Consider the following 21393-nt stretch of genomic DNA (forward strand, 5'->3'; position numbering starts at 1 on the left):
GCTAGTACTGACCACCCTATGTCTTGAGTGCCTGAACTGCATAACCATTCCTCCCGCTTGCAGTCATCTGACTCTCATCTGGATTGCCGCATCCTCCATGCCTCAGGTGACTATTATACTTGTGATACTGTGCCTTGTATGATTGTTATTGGTTCTGTTTGGTGGATACTATATGTCAGTCTGTATGCTACATCTACCTGCAGGGGGTTATTGTAGTTCTGTGCTAGGTAGGAGTTTGCACAGGTGTTACGGGCTGGGTTATAGGTCAGTCATATGGGCATACAGCCTGACCTATAGTCATTGACCAGACAAGCCTGACAGGCCAATTTTAATCATTACTGTGAAGGCATCACGGTACTCTACCTCACTCCAAGGTTTGGCCAGCCACCACAAGCAAGGCTCGGGGTTGCAGGATGTGTTCTGCATGGGGTTGTGTCCTGGAGCCTGGCAGTGGAAAGGCCTCAGAGGTCGGTTTTCACGGACATCGACACATTGTACTTCCCTGGTCATGAATCCACCACCGCAGTTTGTAGAACACTGTGCAGGAACAGAGACAGAAGAAACAAGATGATTACTATTATGTTCCATAATCTGCTGGATCATGTGATAGGTTTACACAGTAGGTAGGCTAACCGAAATAGTAGCAATTTTGACTGGTGTTTTCATAGGGGAACTAGTTCCTTGGACAATGTGTTTCCAAGGATGGCTCTTCTTTCTTTTTTCTAGCACAGGCTTTATTCAAACAGGCTTTAATGACCACTTCGTTACAGTAAAACGTTTAACGACTGGTGACTTATTGAGCAATGAGCGATTGTTTTCGTAATATTGCGGCGTGGGTACAGGGGTGCGATTACACAAACAGTATTTGGCAACGTGCGTCGACAATAACCCTTATGGTGGATTGGATCTCCCCGACGACACCGCGGGCATCAATCTCCCTGCCTCCTGAGGTGAGTATTCAGCTTAAGGATAGAAATCGATTGATTTTAAATTGGGAATATCGTACCTTGCTCCAGTTTCCAGATCTCCAGCTCGCACATGGACGTAAGTGACACCTTCTCGCGGGATCTGGCTTTTTAACGTGTCCGCAGTCTCTTTCACTTCCTGTGCTGCATTCAACATTTCTCCAGAAGGCTCCCAGACCACATGTTGTGGAGCACTGTGGGAAGGGAGGAGCTTGTTGTTCAACTGTTCAGTGGCAACAATCTATGGAGTTTATTCACAAAACTTATCTCACAAATGATCACTTCTTACATCTTTTCTATTTTATCCATAAACTAACTTTTCAGCACTTGGCAAGTAAATAATCACCCACAATGGCTATCATTCATAAAAGTGAGTTCGGTAAATAAAATTCCATGCGGGAAAATACCGCTTTCGGTATGTTAGACTTCTGTGTGCTCATTCATAAAAATGTTGCCAGTTGCGATAGCAGTGCAGAGATTTCCCGCACTAGGCTGGCTCTAGGCTGTCGGTAGGCTGGCGTAACCGGAGAAGCTGCCTGAGTCCCTCCGTGCGCTGCTCTCACTGCTGCTGCTTGGGAGGTCTGTCTCCATTAACTTAAATGTATTCCGCATGCTTATCGCTACTTCCAAGGGAGCGGTAATCCCCGTCTTCATACCGCTTGCTCTAATCTTTATGAATTGACATTTTGTTACATGTGTTATGATAATCACTGCACAAGGCGGTAATTTATCGCTCTGCTTAGGAATATCAGCTTTTCATGCGGTAACTGCCTTTATGAATAGACATTTTGCTACGCGCTCTGTAAAGTCAGCTGTTTTCAGCATTTCCGCATGCGGGAATGCTTAATGAATGATAACCATTGAGTTGTTTACATATTAAAGGGAATCTGAACTGAAAACACACTTAGGCCAGAAACCCACTAGGAGCGATTTTCTGGGCACTTTGTGATTTGAGAAGCTCTTGCTAATGTAATGCTATGGGTGTGATCCCACTTGAGCGATGTGATTTTATAAAAATCCCCCATAGCATTGCATTAGCAAGAACTTTTCCAAATCACTAACGATTAGAAATCGCACCTAGTGGGTTTCTGGCCGTATGAGATAATGAATTATATGCGTAGCACAACTAAGAAATAGAACATTAGTAGCAAAGAAAAGTCTCATATTGTTTCCAGTAAAGAAAGAATTAAGAAACTTCATTTGTTATCTATGCAAAAGAGCGTCTCTGAGCTCTCCCACCAAATTTTGGTCGAAGACCGTGCTGTTTTCTGAAGCACTTATACATCAAACAAACAGTGAAAGACACCTTCAGATAAGGTTTTACTTTGGGGAGATTCAAAGGGTCATCAACTCTGCTCTGTTTCATAGTTTAAAATATAGTGTAGTTTGTAAACTACAAATATGACAGAATGATGCAATGTTATAAGAAAAAGCTATATAACTGTTAATAAAAATATGAGGCTCTTTTCTTTGCTACTAATGTTCTATTAATTATCGGTACTACACATACAATTCATTATATCATACTTTTTTTTCTGCAGAATTCCTTTGAGCCCTTTTCTGCTGAATTCCATTATCTCTATAGGCGCCTATGGTGGTGTCGGAGAACGTACATTTTTTTTCTGGCAGTGGGGTTGGTGGCGGGAGAAGGGGTGGAGATTGGCTGCAGGCAGTGGTTAGGGTTAGGTATTAGGCAGGTAATTTGTGTGTGTGTGTGTGTGTGGGGGGGGGGGGGGTTTAGGCGTCAGGCAGGTAGTGTGTGCAGGAAGAGGGGGGTGCTTAGAGTTAGGCGCCAGGGGTAAGGGTTCTATGTGAGAGTGGGGTTAGGTTTAGCCATAGTAAAATATTGGTATTTACTGTAATACCAATATTTTACACTACCACTTAACGACCAGCTAACGCCGACAGGCGGCGGCTGGTCGTTTGTGGTTTTACATGGAAACGGCCGCGTTCCATGTCAGTTTACGAAGTGTGTCTCTGTGAACAGCCTGCGAGCCTCCGATCGCGGCTCGCAGGCTAATTGTAAACACGCGGGGAAGAAATCCCCACTGTTTACATCAATACGGCGCTGCTGCGCCGTAAAGGAGATCGGCGATCCCCGGCCTCTGATTGGCCGGGGATCGCCGCCGTATGATAGGCTGAAGCCTATCAGAGGCGGCGCAGGACGCATCGCCGTCCTGTGCAGCCCATGGAGCAAAGGGGAGGGAGGGAAGGAGAGAGAGGTAGCAATCTCGCTGCGGAGGGGGGCTTTGAGGAGCCCCCCTGCTCGGGCCACACGAAGTGGCGACGATCAGACCCCCCCCAGCAGGTTATCCCCTAGTGGGGAAAAAAGGGGGGGAAGTCTGATCGCCCTGCTTCAAGCCACTGGGCTGGAGAGCCCACGCAGCACAGATCATTCAAAACACCCCTGGTCCTTAAGTGGTTAATAGTAAAATATTGGTATTGAATACCAATATTGTACTATTGGTATTACTGGGCGCCCAAACCTCCATATGCGTTTTTTTGTTGGATGCCCGCTAGAAACCCCCAAAATTGTTCCTCTTTAGACTGGGGGACAGAATCCCACTGAGGGACATACAGTGATATGTATTCTTCATTGTACTCTGTAAAGCACTGGAGAAAATATCAGCTCTATAAAAATACCGTACATAATAATAGTAATAAGAATGTCATTCTACAGATGTGCATCAGCAGAGTTCATAGGTTCATGAGAGTGTAAACCTGGTTATGAGAATCTGGATTCCTCTCTGCTATAGAGATCATTCATTGTATTCAGAGGAGGAAGCAGAGAATACATGGTTGTTGGAAATATTATTACACACCATTAAAATGGAGACACAACCCCCCTCTCCAATCAACCACGAGACAGCTAGCGGCACCTCTCCATACGGCTCCTCTCTCGTTTTCACCTGTGACATCCTCTGCAATTCTGTCCTAGGGCTCCGGCGCTGCAAGGTGACCTCTCACTCCGAATTCTTATTAGCTAGAACTTTTCAAATTAATGGCATTGTCGGTACAGAGAGAAGCGCGCTGAAAGGACACCTAGATTTCTGAACGAGGCACAATGGATTGCAGAATAGAACGCTGCAAATTTCCTGCTCAGAATTCCAATGTTCATTTTATATCGTCAGCTGTATTGCTTTCTTAAAGAGGAACTCTAACCCAGGATTGAACTTTATGCCAATCAGTAGCTGATACCCCCTTTCCCTCAAGAAATCTTTTTTTTTTTTCCTCAAATAGATCATCAGGGGCTCTGTATGGCTGATATTGTGGTGAAACCCCTCCCACAGTGTGATGTCAGGACCATGGTGCTGACAGTTTGGTGTGAGCCTTGTTGCACTGTGGGAAATAATAATAATAATAATAACATTTGTATAGCGCTTGTCTCCTTTTGTACTCAAAGCGCTCAAGATCTGCAGGCACTATGGACATGCTCAAGGGGCCATCCTGCAGTGTTAGGAAGTCTTGTGCAAGGACCAGGGCCGGATTACCGACCAGGCAACAAAAGCAGTCGCTTGGGGCCCCATTCAGAGTCAAAGGGGCCCCATTAGCACATAAACCAGCCCTTGCCATCCTGTCAGCGGTGGCTGGATGGTATAATGGTTAAAGGGACTCTGAGCAGTGCAGTAACTATGGAAAGATGCATATCATTTTAAAGCTCTCTTTCTCCTCTTTCCAATGATATCTAAACTGCTGTTCTATGCCTTTTAGTTTTCGATATTTTCGCGATTGAAATCGCGGCCACAGGACGACTTTTCTCCAAAGTCAGCGGTGGCTGGATGGTATAATGGTTAAAGGGACTCTGAGCAGTGCAGTAACTATGGAAAGATTCATATCATTTTGAAGCTCTCTTTCTCCTCTTTCCAATGATATATAAACAGCTGCTCTATGCCTTTTAGTTTTCGATATTTTCGCGATCGAAATCGTGGCCACAGGACGACTTTTCTCCAAAGTCAGCGGTGGCTGGATGGTATAATGGTTAAAGGGACTCTGAGCAGTGCAGTAACTATGGAAAGATGCATATCATTTTAAAGCTCTTTTTCTCCTCTTTCCAATGATATATAAACAGCTGCTCTATGCCTTTTAGTTTTTGATATTTTCACGATCGAAATCACGGCCACAGGACGACTTTTCTCCAAAGTTGGCAGCTCGATTCAGCACAATGCAATGAAATATAAGGAACCCAGGGGGATATAATTACAAACATCATGCTGGTAGGTGTGAGGATGTAATGAATTAGTTGTGGGTATGCTTAAAGGCATATCCACAGGCACTGCTTGGAGTCCCTTTAAGGGCTCTGCCACTGACACAGGAGACCAGGGTTCGAATCTCAGCTCTGCCTGTTCAGTAAGCCAGCACCTATTCAGTAGGAGACCGTAGGCAAGTCTCTCTAACACTGCTACTGCCTATAGGGCGCGTCCTAGTGGCTGCAGCTCTGGCGCTTTGAGTCCACCAGGAGAAAAGCGCGATATAAATGTTATTTGTCTTGTCTTGTCAAATGGTGCCGTGCGCTGCTGATTGTCTTCAGAGCCAGGCTCTCCTCCTAGGTCCCCCTCCTGCTACTGTGCGCTCTGCCGCTGCCCACTCCACCCTCCCTTCCCACAGAGAACCAAAGCTGCAGCAAGAATGATAGCAGCAGATGGCAAACGCTCACTCACCTATCCATGATCCAAGCAATAGAGATCCCGTCATCTGAAACCCATCTGTCTCTTCTACAGTGCAGCCGCTCGCTCTGAACTTCCTGATTCTCAGATCGGACATGAAGTAGGAAGTAGTAATAGTAGTAGTAACAGAGCGGCAGCACTCTAGAGGAGACAGATGGGCTCCGGATGACGGGACCTCTATTGCTTGGATCGCAATAGGTGAATGTGATTCATCTGGTGCTGTCATTCTCCCCCACTGCGGCTGCCTTCTCTGCTGGACTATCGTATTCACTGGGATGGAGGCTGCATGGTGGCTGTCTAGTTTGGGAGGAAATTGGTTGTTCGGTGGTGGGAGTGGTTATGTAATTCTGTCTGGGGAACAGCTTCCGATTTGGCGGTGTCCAGAGCTTTGTGCTATTGCCAGGCTGGAGATGCAGGGGGAAAGTGCTGCTGCTGTGATATCTGGCGCCCTCTTCACAGGGGTGCTCCAGCCCCTGAGTGCAAATGTCCCAGCCATTCATCTTTCACTCTGCATTTTGCCGCTGCTATTCCCTGCATTGTGCACCCACAGAGGAAAGCGTGCTGTTGCCCATAGCAACCAGTAGCTCGGCTGCCCGGTGTGTGCGACATGTTGCTGTGCAGCTGCATCTTCTGATTCTATTACGACATGATGGGGGGGGGGCCCAAATCAGTTACTTTGCTTAGGGCCCCATTTAGCCTTAATCCGGCTCTGGCAAGGACTTCTTACTAAATAGGTACTGACCCTAGCGAGGATTCAAATGTCAAAGCGAGGACCCTAGCGAGGATCCGATGTCAAAGACAGAGCCACAACAGCTTTTTCCAACTGCCAAGCAAGCAGTATCTCCCTCTGTGCATAGAACTGGCAGAACTTAAAGGGGAACTGAAGTAAGAGGTACACGGAGGCTGCCATATTTATTTCCTTTTAATCAATACCAGTTGCCTGGCAGCCCTGCTTGTCTATTTCTCTGCAGTAGTATCTGAATAACACCAGAAACAAGCATGCAGCTAGTCTTGTCAGATCTGACTTTAAAGTCTGAAACACCTGATCTGCTGCATGCTTGTTCAGGGGCTATGGCTAATAGTATTAGAGGCAGAGGATCAGCAGGGCTGCCAGGCAACTGGTATTGATTAAAAGGAAATACATATGGCAGCCTCCGTATACCTCTTACTTCAGTTCCCCTTTAAGATGTCACTGAAGGGTACATGAGATTTTGTCTACTCATCTAGTTACACAGCATCCATTTTGTCTCGTTATCCATTTTTTGTTAGCTAAATGGTCTATATTCAATGTCTAATATTCATGGTTTAATACTAGTTTAGTGACCTTGAAAGCCAAGTAGAGCTGTATTATTCACAAGACAAACCTAGACAGCTGCGTAGGGCCTGGAGAGAGTCTAGAGGCCTGGTGGATGCTATCCCCCACCAAATCTTACTAAATAAGCCAGGTGACCATCAGCGGTGGACAAAAACTGATATCTTGCCTAGTGCCCCATTCCATATTAATCCATTTTTGTTCTTTTGAAGCAGAGCTGCCTAAACGAGTCAAGAGCAAAGATGAACGGATCCGGACCTCCCACATCACTAAGGCCTTGCTCAGGGCCGTATTTACCATAAGGCATTATTTGTAGGCACGTGCCTACAGGCGCCTGATGATAAAAAGGCGGCTCCCTCCCCTCCCTGAGCTCCTCCCTCCTTCCCATGCTGAGTCCTGATGAGTGAGTGTGAGATATTACTCATCCCTGCTCTTGGCATTCCACTGACGAGATCTTCCTTCAGTCAGGGGCACCTCTAGCTACCTAATACTTGGGGGCACATCTAGCTTCCTAATATTGAGAGTACTTCTGGCTACCTAATACTAAGGGGTACCTGTTACTACCTACAACGGGCAAGTGAAGTAAAGGAGAAGTGACAGCTGGGACAGCCAGCACACTTGCAGTGCAGTTTGCCGAGGGTTTGTGAGTCGATGGAGTGTGGAGTCTAGGGCTGCCAGGACATCTGTGCCTATAGGTTCCTGTGAGTTAAATCCGGGACTGGCCTCCCTCCTGATTTACGCTGCATGCGGTATAATTTCAAGAGGCACTGCAATGTTGTCTGCGAAGATTTAGACGAATGTAAACTGCATTGAAACTCACAAGCCCCTCCCCCCAACCCTGTGCATAAATGCGATAACTGGAACAAATCAAATGTGCCAATTCACGTGGACGTCTTTCATAATGGTACAATGCTGTGTCCCTGGTTTGAATTTCGGCCAGGGCACTATCTGCATTCTGCATGGATAAAGTGAGGGGGGACCCAAGAGGCCAATAGTGTGATATTGTATAGATGATGATTAATAATGAGTAATATAACAAGTAGATACTCACAAACCAGGGTTACCATTAGGCAACCACTGTGAAGGCAGGTGGGGAGATTAGACCTGTCCTCACTCAGGATTAAAAGTCGCTCTCTGTAGATGGGAAGAAGATGGGTACAACCCTCCACCAAGGGTGGACTTAGCAATATGTAGAAGCTTTCCAGAGGCGCCAATAGAATAAAAGTCACTTAAAAGAGCTTAAAAACGATGGGGCAGTGGTGGGCCTATCCCATCCATGCAGACAAAGCAAACAAAGGAAGGACTGTGGCATCAACAGTCAAACAATAGGCAACGTCACAGAGGCGCTCAGTGTGGTTTTGATGCTGATAAGCTGTGTGCTCCTTTTTGATTGGCCTGATGAAGCGGGATTGAGCCTGTGAAACGCGTTGCCTATTTTTACTGTGGAGTATAAATAAATTGTTGTTTGACTGTTGATGCCACAGTCCTTCCTTTGTTTGCTTTGTCCGCATTGATGGGATAGGTCCACCACTGCCCCATCGGTTTTAAGCTCTTTTAAGTGACTTTTATTCTATTGGCGCCTCTGGAAAGCTTCTACATATTACTATCTGCATGGAGTTTGTATGTTCTCACCGTGTCTGTGTGGGTTTCCTCCGGGCACTCTGCTTTCCTCCCACATCCCAAAAACATACAGATAAGTCAAAAATTGGCCCTAGACTACGATGCACACATGACTATGGCAGGCAATAAGATTGTGAGCACTGGCGTAACAATAGGGGATGCGACCCCTGCCGTCGTGGGGGGGCCCAGGGCCCCCCTAGGGCCCGCTCGGGGACTTTTTGGGGGCAGGAGGGGTCGCAGCATAAGAGGAGAGCTGTGGCCGCAGATCGGTGGGGAGGGTGGGAAATTCCCCCCCCCTCCCTCACCTCGGGCTTTCCTCTCAGCGCTCCCCTCCTGCAAGCAATCATTGGTGGTGCTCGTGGCAGCCGCGGCGGTGGCGGCAGGCAAGCTGAGCACATTCCTCCTTCTGGCCTGGAGGTCTCCGATCACTAAGTGCTTCATAGAACTTCCTGTTTACATATATATATTCCATATATTTTTTTTTGCGGGGGGGCCCGGGGCTTTCTAGGTACGCCCCTGATTGTGAGCCCCTCTGAGGGACAGTCAAGTGAAGACAGTCTATGTGACAAGACAATATACTCTGTACAGCGCTGCGGAAAATGTTGGTGCTATATCCAGGGGCGTAACTAGGCCCCACCGGGCCCCCCTGCAGATTTTCTGAGCGGGGCCCCCCCCCCCCGGGGCCCGCTCACGGCCGTTTTGTGGGTGCTGGAGGGGTGGCAGCATGAGGGGAAAGCCTTGCCCACAGTCGGCGGGAAGAGGGGTAGTTCCCCCCTCTCCCTCACCTCGGGGCTCTCCCCTCTGCGCTCCCCTCCAGCTCGTAAGTCAGGGCCGGTTCTAGACAGGCACATATGAGGGGGCAGTCGGGAAATATGAAGGGGGCATCATGTTCAAGCAAATTTTAGGTCAGTCACGCTAGTGCGGCGCGGCTAGTGCGGCGCAACAGTGAGGCGGCAATGCAACAACCCGTTATCTCCGACACATAAAATGCAACAACCCGTTATCTCCGACACATAAAATGCAACAACCCGTTATCTCCGACACATAAAATGCAACAACCGTCATCTCCGACACGTGAAATGCAACAACCGTTCTCTCCGACACGTGTAATGCAACAACTGTTATCTCCGACACGTGTAATGCAACAACCGTTATCTCAGACACGTGAAATGCAACAACCGTTATCTCCGACACATAAAATGTATCAACCGTTATCTCCGGCACATAAAATGCAACAACTGTTATCTCCGACACATGAAATGCAAGAACTATTACTTCCGACACATGAATGCAAGAACCATTACCTCCGACACATAAAATGCAACAACCGTTATCTCCGACACATAAAATGCAACAACCGTTATCTCCGACACATGAAGTGCAAGAACAATTACCTCTGACACATGAAATGCAAGCAGTGGAGCAGTGTTTTACCATAAAATAATCATAATGTGGCCAGCGTTTCACCACAAAATAATCGTACTGCAGCAATGTTTCACTAGAAATTTTCACTAGACTAAATGAATCACAATATCTACATGAAATTTAATAGAAAAAAAAAAAAGAAAAATAGTGGGTTAGCAAAGTCTCCAGGCAAGAAAAAGTGTAGATGTGAGATGTGAGAACAGACCTGTCAGCTTCTGCTGGGAGATAGGAGAGTGTTTGCATGGAGGGGAGGGGGAAGGGTAACATCTGCAGATGGGCTGACAGAGAAAGAAGGGACAGAGCATTGAGGGAGGGAGACAGCACAGCAGAATACCCTCCTGGCAGCAGTGTAGAGATGAACCTGGAGGCTGGAGCTGAGAAACACGGCTGCAAAACTGGTTCAAACCACCACGTGCTGGAGCAGCTCTCTCCCTGCTGTGCACATGGGATCCAAGTCCCATCATCTCTAGCTACAGGCAAACTTACTGTTTCTCTGGAGGCTCTCTCTGCATCAGAAGCAGCTCTGCCTCCTTCTTTCTCCAGCCTCATCATAACCAAGCTGTCCGTGTCCGGCTCCCGCTCTTTCTTTCAATCTGTGTCGGCACAGTAGAGCAGAATGGGGCAGAGCAGAACAGCCTCTCTGATCTGCATATTCAGAGGAGCAGTCATGTGACTGCTGTGCTGCCTGTCAGCTGACACCCAGGCTGACATCTCTCTCTCTCTGCGTGCCTGGGCTGCCGTTTTTGCGCAGCAAAAGAAAACTGGTGGCAGAGGGAGAGTGAGAGATCGGGTCTTATTGCGTGCGCCGGGCGCCCAGATATTTGAGGGGGCACAACATTTATTTAAGGGGGCTCAGCCCCCTCTCGCCCCTGCCTAGAGCCGGCCCTGTCGTAAGTGTCTGTGGGGCTGTGGTGGGCAGCGAGCGGCGGGCAGATACATACCTGCTTCCGTGCGTTCCATCGGAGACTTCTCCCTCTAGCGGCTGACGTCACTTCCGGAAGTGACGTCAGCCGCTAGAGGGAGAAGTCTCCGATGGAACGCACGGAAGCAGGTATGTATCTGCCCGCCGCTCGCTGCCCACCACAGCCCCACAGACACTTACGAGCTGGAGGGGAGCGCAGAGGGGAGAGCCCCGAGGTGAGGGAGAGGGGGGAACTACCCCTCTTCCCGCCGACTGTGGGCAAGGCTTTCCCCTCATGCTGCCACCCCTCCAGCACCCACAAAACGGCCCCGAGCGGGCCCCAGGGGGGGGGGGCGGGCCCCCCCGCGGGCGCAGGGGCTGCAGGGCCTATTCCTACGCCCCTGGCTATATCTATATATATAATAGAGTAAGTGCCTCAACCTTCAAACAAGAAGAAGAAGTAGCGCCCCGCCCCCAGGGCCGGTCCAAGCAAGAAGAAGGGGCTGGTCCAAGCAAGAAGAAGAACTAGTGTCATATCAAACCAAGGGCAAAGAGGGATAATTTGCATATTTAGTAGCAGTGCATTGTGGGTAACCACAAATGTTCACTTATAGCGGAATTATTGCAGATTTGCTTCTGTTTTAGGAAGGACAATTACACCAAGCTTTGCTTTTTTTAGTAGGAGGGATTTTTGGTCTCTTTTATCCCTCTATACATTCTTAGTAGTTTGGGTCACCCTGAGCTGCTTGGTTACTCTGTTGTTACTGGTCCAAGCCCTATCTCATGCAGCCATATCAATCCCTGCTATGTACTGATGAGAATCAAAGCTCTGAAATAGGCTGTCACATGTGGGTTTATAGGCTTGCTTGGCTTACTAAGGGTGTAAAAGAATAATTTGCATATTTAGTAGTGGTGCATTGTGGGTAATCACAAATGTTCACTTATAGCTGAATTGTTGCAGAGTTTCTTCTGTTTTAAAGGACTTCTGAGGCCAAAATCTGCCCCCAAAACGTAAAAAAGGTTAACTACCTGCATGACTTTGTAAGGCACGGAAGACGCCGTCCGCACCCTCCGTGCCGCTTCGCCTGGCCCCCTCTGCTCAATAGCCCCCCGAAAGACTGCGACCCCACGGTCCGGGTCGGTATCTGCAGCCTGCATAAAGATGGCCGCCGGAGCTGGCCACGGCTGCGCAGCTCTAGGGCCAACCCTCCGATCCACGCTGCCTGTTACGTGGATCGGGGGTTGGCCCTAGAGCTGCGCAGCCGCAGTAGCGGCTATGCGGACTGCGCAGCCATGGCCAGCTCCGGCGGCCATGTTTATGCAGGCTGCAGATATCGACCCGGACCGTGGGGTCGCAGCCTTTCAGGGGGCTATTGAGCAGAGGGGACCAGGCGGAACGGCACGGAAGGCGCGGACCGCGTCCTCCTTGCCTTACAAAGTCATGCAGGTAGTTCACTTTTTTACGTTTGGGGGCAGATTTTGGCCTCGGAAGTCCTTTAAGAAGGCAAATTACACCAAGCTTTGATTTTTTTTAGTAGGAGGTCTTTTTGGTCCCTTTTATCCACCTATACATTCCGAGTGGTTTGGGTCACCCTGAGCTGCTTGGTTACTCTGTTGTACTGGTCCAAGCCCTATCTCATACAGCTGTATCAATCCCTGCCATGTACTGATGAGGAGCAAAAGTCTGAAACAGGCTGTCACATGTGGGTTTGATATGACTGTGTAAAATTTAAAGCTATAGGCTTGCTATACACCCGTGGTTCTGGATGCTTGGCTTATTAAGGGGAAAAAGGAATTATTTGCATATTTAGTAGCAGAGCATTGTGGGTAACCACAAATGTTCACTTATAGCTGAATAATTGCATATTTCTTTCTGTTTTAAGAAGGCAAATTGCACCAAGCTTTGATTTTTTTAGTAGGAGGTATTTTTGGTCCCTTTTATCCCCCTATACATTACGAGTGGTTTGGGTCACCCTGAGCTGCTTGGTTACTCTGTTGTACTGGTCCAAGCCCTATCTCATACAGCCATATCAATCCCTGCCATGTACAGATGAGGACCAAAAGTCTGAAACAGGCTGTCTACATGTGGGTTTGATATGACTGTGTAAAATTTAAAGCTATATGTTTGCTATACACCAGCAGCTCTGGATGCTTGCTTGGCTTACCAAGGGGTAAAAGGGATAATTTTCATATTTAGTAGCAGTGCATTGTGGGTAACCACAAATGTTCACTTATAGCTGAATTATTGCAGATTTCCTTCTGTTTTAAAAAGGCAAATTACACCAATACAGTGTGCGGCATTGCAGGAAGTGATGACAGTGGAACGCACGATGGAACACGGAAGAGGTGAGTCATCCCCGCCCGCTGCCTCTTACTAATAGTGGCGGCTGCTACTGTGCTTAAGCAGGAGGGGAAGCGCACATGGGGGACCCCGGTGAGGGGGGGGGGGGGTTCCTGCTGAGCTTTAGCTGGAGGTAGAGCACACATGGGGACCCAGTTGAGGGGGGTCCAACCCCCCTCCCCACCGCTGTGCCCAATACCCCCTTCCTGTCCTCTACCCTCTTATGCGGCGTATGCTACGCCGCGGGTCGGCTAGTAAATAGTATCTAATAACAACAACCAGAAGAAGAGAACGACAGAACCTGCATTCCAGTCAGAAAATCACATATTTGTATTCTAAACACGGCACTTGCAGGTTATTCATATAGAAGACTTTGTGCTGTGCATCTAACATCTTCCCATCTGGCACTACTCAGCTGTAAATAAGAAATAATGATAATGCAAGATAAAAAGAACAGAGATAAGCAAGGAAGTGGAAATCTAACATCAAGCTTAGCTGAAAGCTTTGCAATCAAGTAATGGAAGAAATACGCATCTTTATTTTATTTTCCTTCTACTGTAGGACATAGTCTTATGTCCTACCATATTATTATTATTATATTTATATGCTATTGTCACCTTCTGCAGCAGCTTACAGATTACTGTACATAGTCATGTCACTGACTGTCTACAGAGGAGCTAACAGTCTAATCCTACCATAGTCATAGTCTAATGTCCTACCATATTATTATCATGTATTTATATAGCACTGACATCTTCTGCAGCAACGTACAGAGTACATAGTCATGTCACTGACTGTCCTCAGAGGAGCTCACAGTCTAATCCTACCATAGTCATAGTCTTATGTCCTACCATAATATTATTATATATTTATATGGTACTGACACCTTCTGCAGCAACTTACAGATTACTGTACGTAGTCATGTCACTGACTGTCCTCAGAGGAGCTCACAATCTAATCCCTTCCATAGTCATAGTCTAATGTCCTACCATATTATTATTATGTATTTATATAGCACTGACATCTTCTGCAGCAACGTACAGAGTACATAGTCATGTCACTGACTGTCCTCAGAGGAGCTCACAATCTAATCCTACCATAGTCATAGTCTAATGTCCTACCATATTATTATTATGTATTTATATAGCACTGACATCTTCTGCAGCACTGTACAGAGTACATAGTCATGTCACTGACTGTCCTCAGAGGAGCTCACATTCTAATCCTACCATAGTCATAGTCTAATGTCCTACCCTATTATTATTATGTATTTATATAGCACTGACATCTTCTGCAGCACTTTACAGAGTACATAGTCGTGTCACTGACTGTCCTCAGAGGAGCTCACAATCTAATCCTACCATAGTCATAGTCTAATGTCCTACCATATCATTATTATGTATTTATATAGCACTGACATCTTCTGCAGCACTTTACAGAGTACGTAGTCAAGTCAGCGAGCGACTGTCCTCAGAAATACCCAGGCAGCTCAGGGTGACCCAGAACCACCAGGGATGTACTGTATGTAGGGCTAAAAGAGACCACTACTGAAAAAAAGCAAAGCTACTGTAAATGTAATTTTGCCTTCTTAAAACAAAAAGCGTTAGTTCAGCTTTAAGTGAGCAACTTTGGTGTCCCCTGATGCCTCACTCCTAAATATGCAAGTCATAAACAGGCTGCAGGCATGTTGGATTGGTGTGGCTCTGTAAAATGTAGCTGCAGGTTCGCTATACACCAGCGGTTCTGGATGTGTGCCTTCCTTTCTATGGGCAGAAAGAGATGATTTGCATATTCAGGAGTGATGCATTAAGGGAAACCATACTTGCTCACTTAAATCTGAATTATTGCAAATACCGTTTGCATTAAGAAGGCAAAATTACATTTTGACTGTCCTCAGAGGGGCTCATAATCCATAGCATCCCAACTGTCCCCCGTTTGGAGGCATAGTTTCTCTTTGGGAGCCCAGTCCCTCTGTTCTCTTTCTTCTTCATTTGTACCTCTGTCAGGACTGATGTACAGAGCTATGTAAATATATGTATTTTTATACTGAAAAAATGTGTTTAATTGGCACTACACTTTATTCCCATCCTTTAAAGCGGTCTAACACCCAGCATTTCAACTTTGCTTTAATAGATTACTTACAGCTTTAAAACTATTCACTGAATAGTTAAAACTCAGCATTTTAGTGTAGTATTTAGCTTGAATTCCGCTTCCGAGCTGAGCTTTAGATACAAATGTATCATGTTTGGAATGTAAATAAACAAAAGTCTCTCTGAGAGAGCACAGAGGGCTTCTCAGACAGGCTTTTCAGAGGTTTATTTACATTCCAAACATGATACATTTGTATCTAAAGCTCAGCTTGGACGCAGAATTCTAGCTGAATACAACATTAAAATGCTGAGTTTTAACTATTCAGTGAATTTCTGCTTAAAAAAAAATTCTGGCATAATAGTTTTTAAGCTGTAAGCAATCTATTAAAGCAAAGTTGAAATGCTGGGTGTTAGACCGCTTTAAATTGATATATTTCTTATTTTCAAATTTTAATATGAAGAAAAATGAACCAGGATAGAAAGGACCAGTGTGGTTTGAATTAGTGTTGGGCGAACAGTGTTCGCCACTGTTCGGGTTCTGCAGAACATCACCCTGTTCGGGTGATGTTCGAGTTCGGCCGAACACCTGGTGGTGTTCGGCCAAACTGTTCGGGGTTCGCCGAACTGCTGAATGCATGGCCGAACAGGGCCCCTGTTCGGCCGAACAGGGCCCTGTTCGGCCGAATACTGCCCCCCATGGGGTCGCAGGCATAAGGGGGGAGCATGCCCCGATCGCGGGGGGGGTCGGAAATTCCCCCCACCCCCTCCGCTAGCGCTCCCCCCTCTGCCCGCTTCCCCATACAAAAAGTTTAAAGCAAGTTCAATAGTACCTGGTGGCACTGGCTGGCAGTGGAGTGAGGAGGAGGAGGAGTCCGAGTAGCAGAGTGACGTTGAGGCCGGGCAGCGGGCGGTTCAGCGCTAGTACCCTTGTGGTACTTCCGCCCTTTCTCTGACCTCACGTCCTCGTATGCGTCATCACGCAGAGGACGTGAGGTCAGAGAAAGGGCGGAAGTACCACAAGGGTACTAGCGCTGAACCGCCCGCTGCCCGGCCTCAACGTCACTCTGCTACTCGGACTCCTCCTCCTCCTCACTCCACTGCCAGCCAGTGCCACCAGCCCAGGTACTATTGAACTTGCTTTAAACTTTTTTTATGGGGAAGCGGGCGGAGGGGGGAGCGCTAGCGGAGGGGGTGGGGGGAATTTCCGACCCCCCCCGCGACCGGGGCATGCTCCCCCCTTATGCCTGCGACCCCATAGGGCCCCCAAAATGGGCATGTTCGGGGGTCCCATTGACTCCCATTGAGTTCGGCGTTCGGGCCGAACATGCCGAACATCTGGCCCATGTTCGGCCTGTTCGGCCCGAACCCGAACATCCAGGTGTTCGCCCAACACTAGTTTGAATTATAAAAATACATATTTTTCTAATAAAATCTTTATGGTATGCGTGACTAGGGGTGTGACGGGGGCGTGATTAAGGGTGTGGCAGAGGCGTGACTTAAGTTTCCCTCTTTCTCATCTCAAACATTTGGGAGGTATGCATAATCTAATCTCACCATAGACATAGGGACCACTGTGAACCTAGCCACAGTGAAATATCCTACTATTTTATTATGATGCACAGTATTTATATAGTGCTGGCATCTTCTACAGTACTTTACAGAGTACATAGCCATGTCACTGACTATCCTCAGAGAAGGTCATGATCTAATCCTTACCACAGTCATAGCGTATGTCCTGCAATATTATTACTATGTGTTTATATTGCACTGACTACAGGCAACCTTTACATAAACATTAATAACCCGGATGTTTAACTTTTTGCTGCCTGAAAAAGTTAATTTCTAGGCATGTAAGTGACAGCTTTTGTCGGTACCTTTTCGAGAATATAGTAAACCTCACTGATAAGCAAATTACAGCCATAAAAGTTTTACTAGCAGAACATAGCTTCTGAGGGCAGGGGGGAGATAGAAAAAGGACAATAGTCGTGTTTTTTAACTTTGGGACACTTAAAGTGAACCAGAGATGAAGCACCCTCATGTATTTTATCATATATATCAGTGGAAACATTAGAGAAAACACCTACCCTGCTTTCTGTTTCATCTTTCACTGCTCAGCCTGCTTGTTATCAGCCCTGATAAAATCCCTGACTGAGCATTCAGTCTGGCTTTGCTCAGGAATCATTATAGCTTAGTCTGTCTTCTCTGATGTCTTTTTCAGCCCAAGCCTGCCCCCTTGTGGCTCTGCTATAATGACTCAGCTATAATGATTCCTGAGCAAAGCCACATTGAATGCTCAGTAGGGGATTTTATCAGGGCTGATAACAGGCAGGCTGAGCAGTGAAGGATGAAACAGAGAGCAGGGTAGGTGTTTTCTCTAAGGTTCCCATTGATATATATGGTAAAATACATGAGGGTGCTTCCTCCCTGGTTCACTTTAATAGGCTGCCACTGATTAGAGACAGTTATGCTGGGAATACACAATGAGTTTTTTCAGCAGATTTACTGATTGATTGATTTTCAGATCGTTTTTCCAAACGATTTCAATTCACTTGTATGAGAAAATTGATCAGAAAAATGATGGAAATCAGATCAGACCTGTCAGAAATGATCTTATCAAGCCATCTGCCAAAAAAAAAAAAAAAAAAGAATTCAACCTACTTTGTAAATGTTTAAATATAAAATAAAACCATGAGATATTAAAAAAAAATGTGGTTCTTAGGAGTAGGAGGATAAATATAATTGTTTATCTCATCGATTTATTTTCACTTTAAATTCAATTTCTGGAGTGGTAACAATTTGGCACTGCATCCCTTGAATGCGATCACTCCAAAAATGCTGCAAGCATCGCTTTTGCAATAGCTCCGCAATCACAACACTGCATGCAGGAGCAAAGGATCATGAGCAATCATTTTGGCTGTCAAAAGTCTAATGTCTGTGGGCACCTTCAGGCTTTGGACACATACATTACTACAGCATGAACACATTCAGCACTTCACAAGTAAATTCCATTAAGAATATTTGACTTGCCCAATTACATGTGCAGCCATGAAAGATCCCGAGAGGGAAAAATGCCTCTTTGAAAAGCTATTACAATTTATTCATTAAGGGCTCTGGCCTCCACTATCATACCAAAGTCAGAAGCTATTTCCTGTGCAATTGAAATGACACATTGTGCATTTCAGCAAATTACAATCCTTACCTCACTCCAGTTTCCAACAATCCAGTAGATTGGAGTCGACCTATTCTGAGGAGCTTCGGTACTGTTAACACCAACCGTCAAATGAAGTAGACTGCTGTTGAATGTACTGTTAATCTCTGGAAATATGTCTTGAGAACTATTATTTAAAGGGGCTGGCAGTTGCATGGCATTTGTAGGTTTAATGTCTTCTTGTGTCTCTCCATGCTTATCCATTAGTGAATTATCTCCTTGAGTACTTCCGAAGTTTGCAGCTGTCGGAGTACCTGCAGTTCCTGAGATGTCCGTGGTAAAGATAAGTGAAGGTTGCGTTGATGACTGAGGCTTGAAAGTTACTGTTGCATGGTTGTCCTCGATGACTTTGGATCTGCCCTTGTGTCTCTTACTCCTAGATTCAATCATGTTGTTAATCTCCGTTTCATATTCAACATCTGGCTCTGCTGTTGATGCCTCACCCTCTTCTTCTTCAGAGTCAGTTTGTGTTTCTGGTGGTTCGGTTAGAAAATCATACCCTGGAGTTGCTTCTACCAGGCTATAAGTGGTGTTGGATGGAGCGGAGGTGACATTGAAGACCTGATTAAAGTCTCTTTCAGTTACGCTTTCATTAGCTTTACTCAAACTCTCATCAGGTTCCTTGGACACTTCGGGAATGTTTGTAGAATTGTTACGACTTTTCTTTTTGTTGTTTGCCACAAGAACAAAGTGATATTTGTAATCTACATTGAAATGAGTGGAGTTCGGAATTTCATTAATTCTAAAGTCCTCTTCTATGGAAATTATGGAAGGGGCCTCTGTAGGCGTTCTTGCTGTTGAAGCTGTTGTGAGATCTTTAGGAGCCTCCGTTGTGGTATGTTTTTGTTGGATTTTAGTCAGAATGTGCTTCTTTGGAACAATGATTGTTTTAGGCTTCATTTTCACAATGTATTTCTTGGGTTTAATAGGGGGTAGAGGGACATTTCTTTGCAGTGGGCACTGCTGAAGTCCACAGAGGGCTTTGGAGTTCGGTCTTTTAGATGGGTCACATGCTGGGTTGTTGTGTTTTGGGCATGTGACATTGCGTGTCTGTACTCCTCCTCCACATGTAACAGTACACTGCAAACAAAAATAGCAAAATTATGCCTGATGCATCAAAATTGTGCTCTCCTTCAAAGAGGAAATTGCTGCACCACATAGTGGCCCTTATGCTATTTTTTCTCCTGAAAAATTTTCCATCTCCTTTTTAAAATAACGTTTCAGGTCTCTGCATTTGAAAAAGTACCAAAAAGTGGATGAAAAAGTACTATAAAAATTATTTTTAGTATTTTCTCGCTTGCTGGTAGTTTAAAGAGAACCCGAGGTGGGATTTAATGATGTTATTGGGGCACAGAGGCTGGTTGTGCACACTATCACCAGCCTCTATTGCCCTATGGTGTGCCCCCAGGACCCCCCTGCGCTCTGCTATCCCCAGCGCCGTGCTAGCGACACACAGCGTGTCACCCGCAGGCTGATAACATGTGACTGTCTGTCAGCGCCGCTCCCCCGCCTCATCTGTATCGGCGCTACCCGCCCGCGTCCCTTCCCTCCCGCTGATTAGAGGGAAGGGACGCGGGCGGGTAGCGCCGATACAGAGGAGGCAGGGGAGCGGCGCTGACAGACAGTCACATGTAAACAGCCTCACTAGCACGGCACTGGGGATAGCAGAGCGCAGGGGGGTTCTGGAGGCACACCATAGGGCAACAGAGGCTGGTGATCGTGTGCACAACCAGCCTCTGTGCCCAAGTAACGTCATTAAATCCAACCTCGGGTTCTCTTTAAAAGGCATTTTATTGACAAGCCTCCATATGCAATTAACTTTTTCTCCTGACTTTTCTCCTCGTGACATTTTCACAACTTGTCAATTAAAAGCCTCTTGAACAGCAGCAAGCAAGAAAACACTAAAAAAAATGTTGACAGTGCAAAGTGCTGAAAAGTATTTTAACCTCCCTTGCGGTATGATTACTTTCAGATTTTATTGTCTAAAAGCGGTGCAATTTTTTCACAAGCATTTATACCCTAAAAATCATACCGCTGGATAGAGCTCGGGATTACCGCTCTGAGCTGTGGATTTCCGTCCCGAGCCTGACTCGGGGGTACCGCTATGGAGGTTAAACAGAAGATGAAATGTAATCTCCTAGGAGAAAACTGAAGAGAAAAAGTTAGTTGCATATAGGCCTGTGAACAATTTTAACAATGCCTGTTGTGCTAGGAATACCAGTAAGTAGCGTCATCTATGGAAAACCCAGCAAATGTTTTGTTTTTAAAGAAAACTTTGTTTTCATTACAGATGCAAAAAACTAATGTGTTTCTTTAGTTATCTCCTGACTAAGGTGGTGAGAAGACTGGACAGACTGTTGAAAATGTCTGCACCTGGTGCATTTTGAAAAGTCCATTAAAAAAGGTATAAATTACAAGTGCTATTCCTGGTCAATGTAAAAGTCAATGGGCCTGGTTCGCACCTCAACTATTAGGAGAGCTTATTCGTGAGAAGCAAAATCTCCTTGCATTCAAATTTCATTAAACTACAGTGGCTTGCAAAAGTATTCGGCCCCCTTGAAGTTTTCCACATTTTGTCACATTACTGCCACAAACATGCATCAATTTTATTGGAATGCCACGTGAAAGACCAAAACCAAGTGGTGTACACGTGAGAAGTGGAATGAAAATCATATATGATTCCAAACATTTTTTACAAATAAATAACTTCAAAGTGGGGTGTGCATAATTATTCAGCCCCCTTTGGTCTGAGCGCAGTCAGTTGCCCATAGACATTGCCCGATGACTGCTAATGACTAAATAGAGTGCACCTGTATGTGTAATCTAATGTCAGTACAAATACAGCTGCTCTGTGAGGGCCTCAAAGG

General features: G+C 46.1%; 1 protein-coding gene across 6 annotated transcripts in view; it reads right to left on the reverse strand.

Annotated features, from left to right (window-relative positions):
* Positions 1 to 21393, reverse strand: part of ADAMTS12 (ADAM metallopeptidase with thrombospondin type 1 motif 12) — a 244707-nt gene that overhangs the window by 52335 nt on the left and 170979 nt on the right. For all 6 annotated transcript variants that reach the window (XR_011023643.1, XM_068251244.1, XM_068251243.1 and 3 more), the window contains 3 exons: positions 18518 to 19606; positions 1007 to 1159; positions 364 to 537 (listed from right to left, as the gene is read on the reverse strand). Coding sequence is in view for 5 of the 6 variants with exons in the window: in XM_068251244.1 (XP_068107345.1) it covers positions 364 to 537; positions 1007 to 1159; positions 18518 to 19606 (1416 nt within the window). In the remaining variant the exon portion in view is untranslated. The remainder of the gene's footprint in view (positions 1 to 363; positions 538 to 1006; positions 1160 to 18517; positions 19607 to 21393) is intronic.

Source organism: Hyperolius riggenbachi, chromosome 1, assembly GCF_040937935.1.
Source record: "Hyperolius riggenbachi isolate aHypRig1 chromosome 1, aHypRig1.pri, whole genome shotgun sequence".
Taxonomy (NCBI): domain Eukaryota; kingdom Metazoa; phylum Chordata; class Amphibia; order Anura; family Hyperoliidae; genus Hyperolius; species Hyperolius riggenbachi.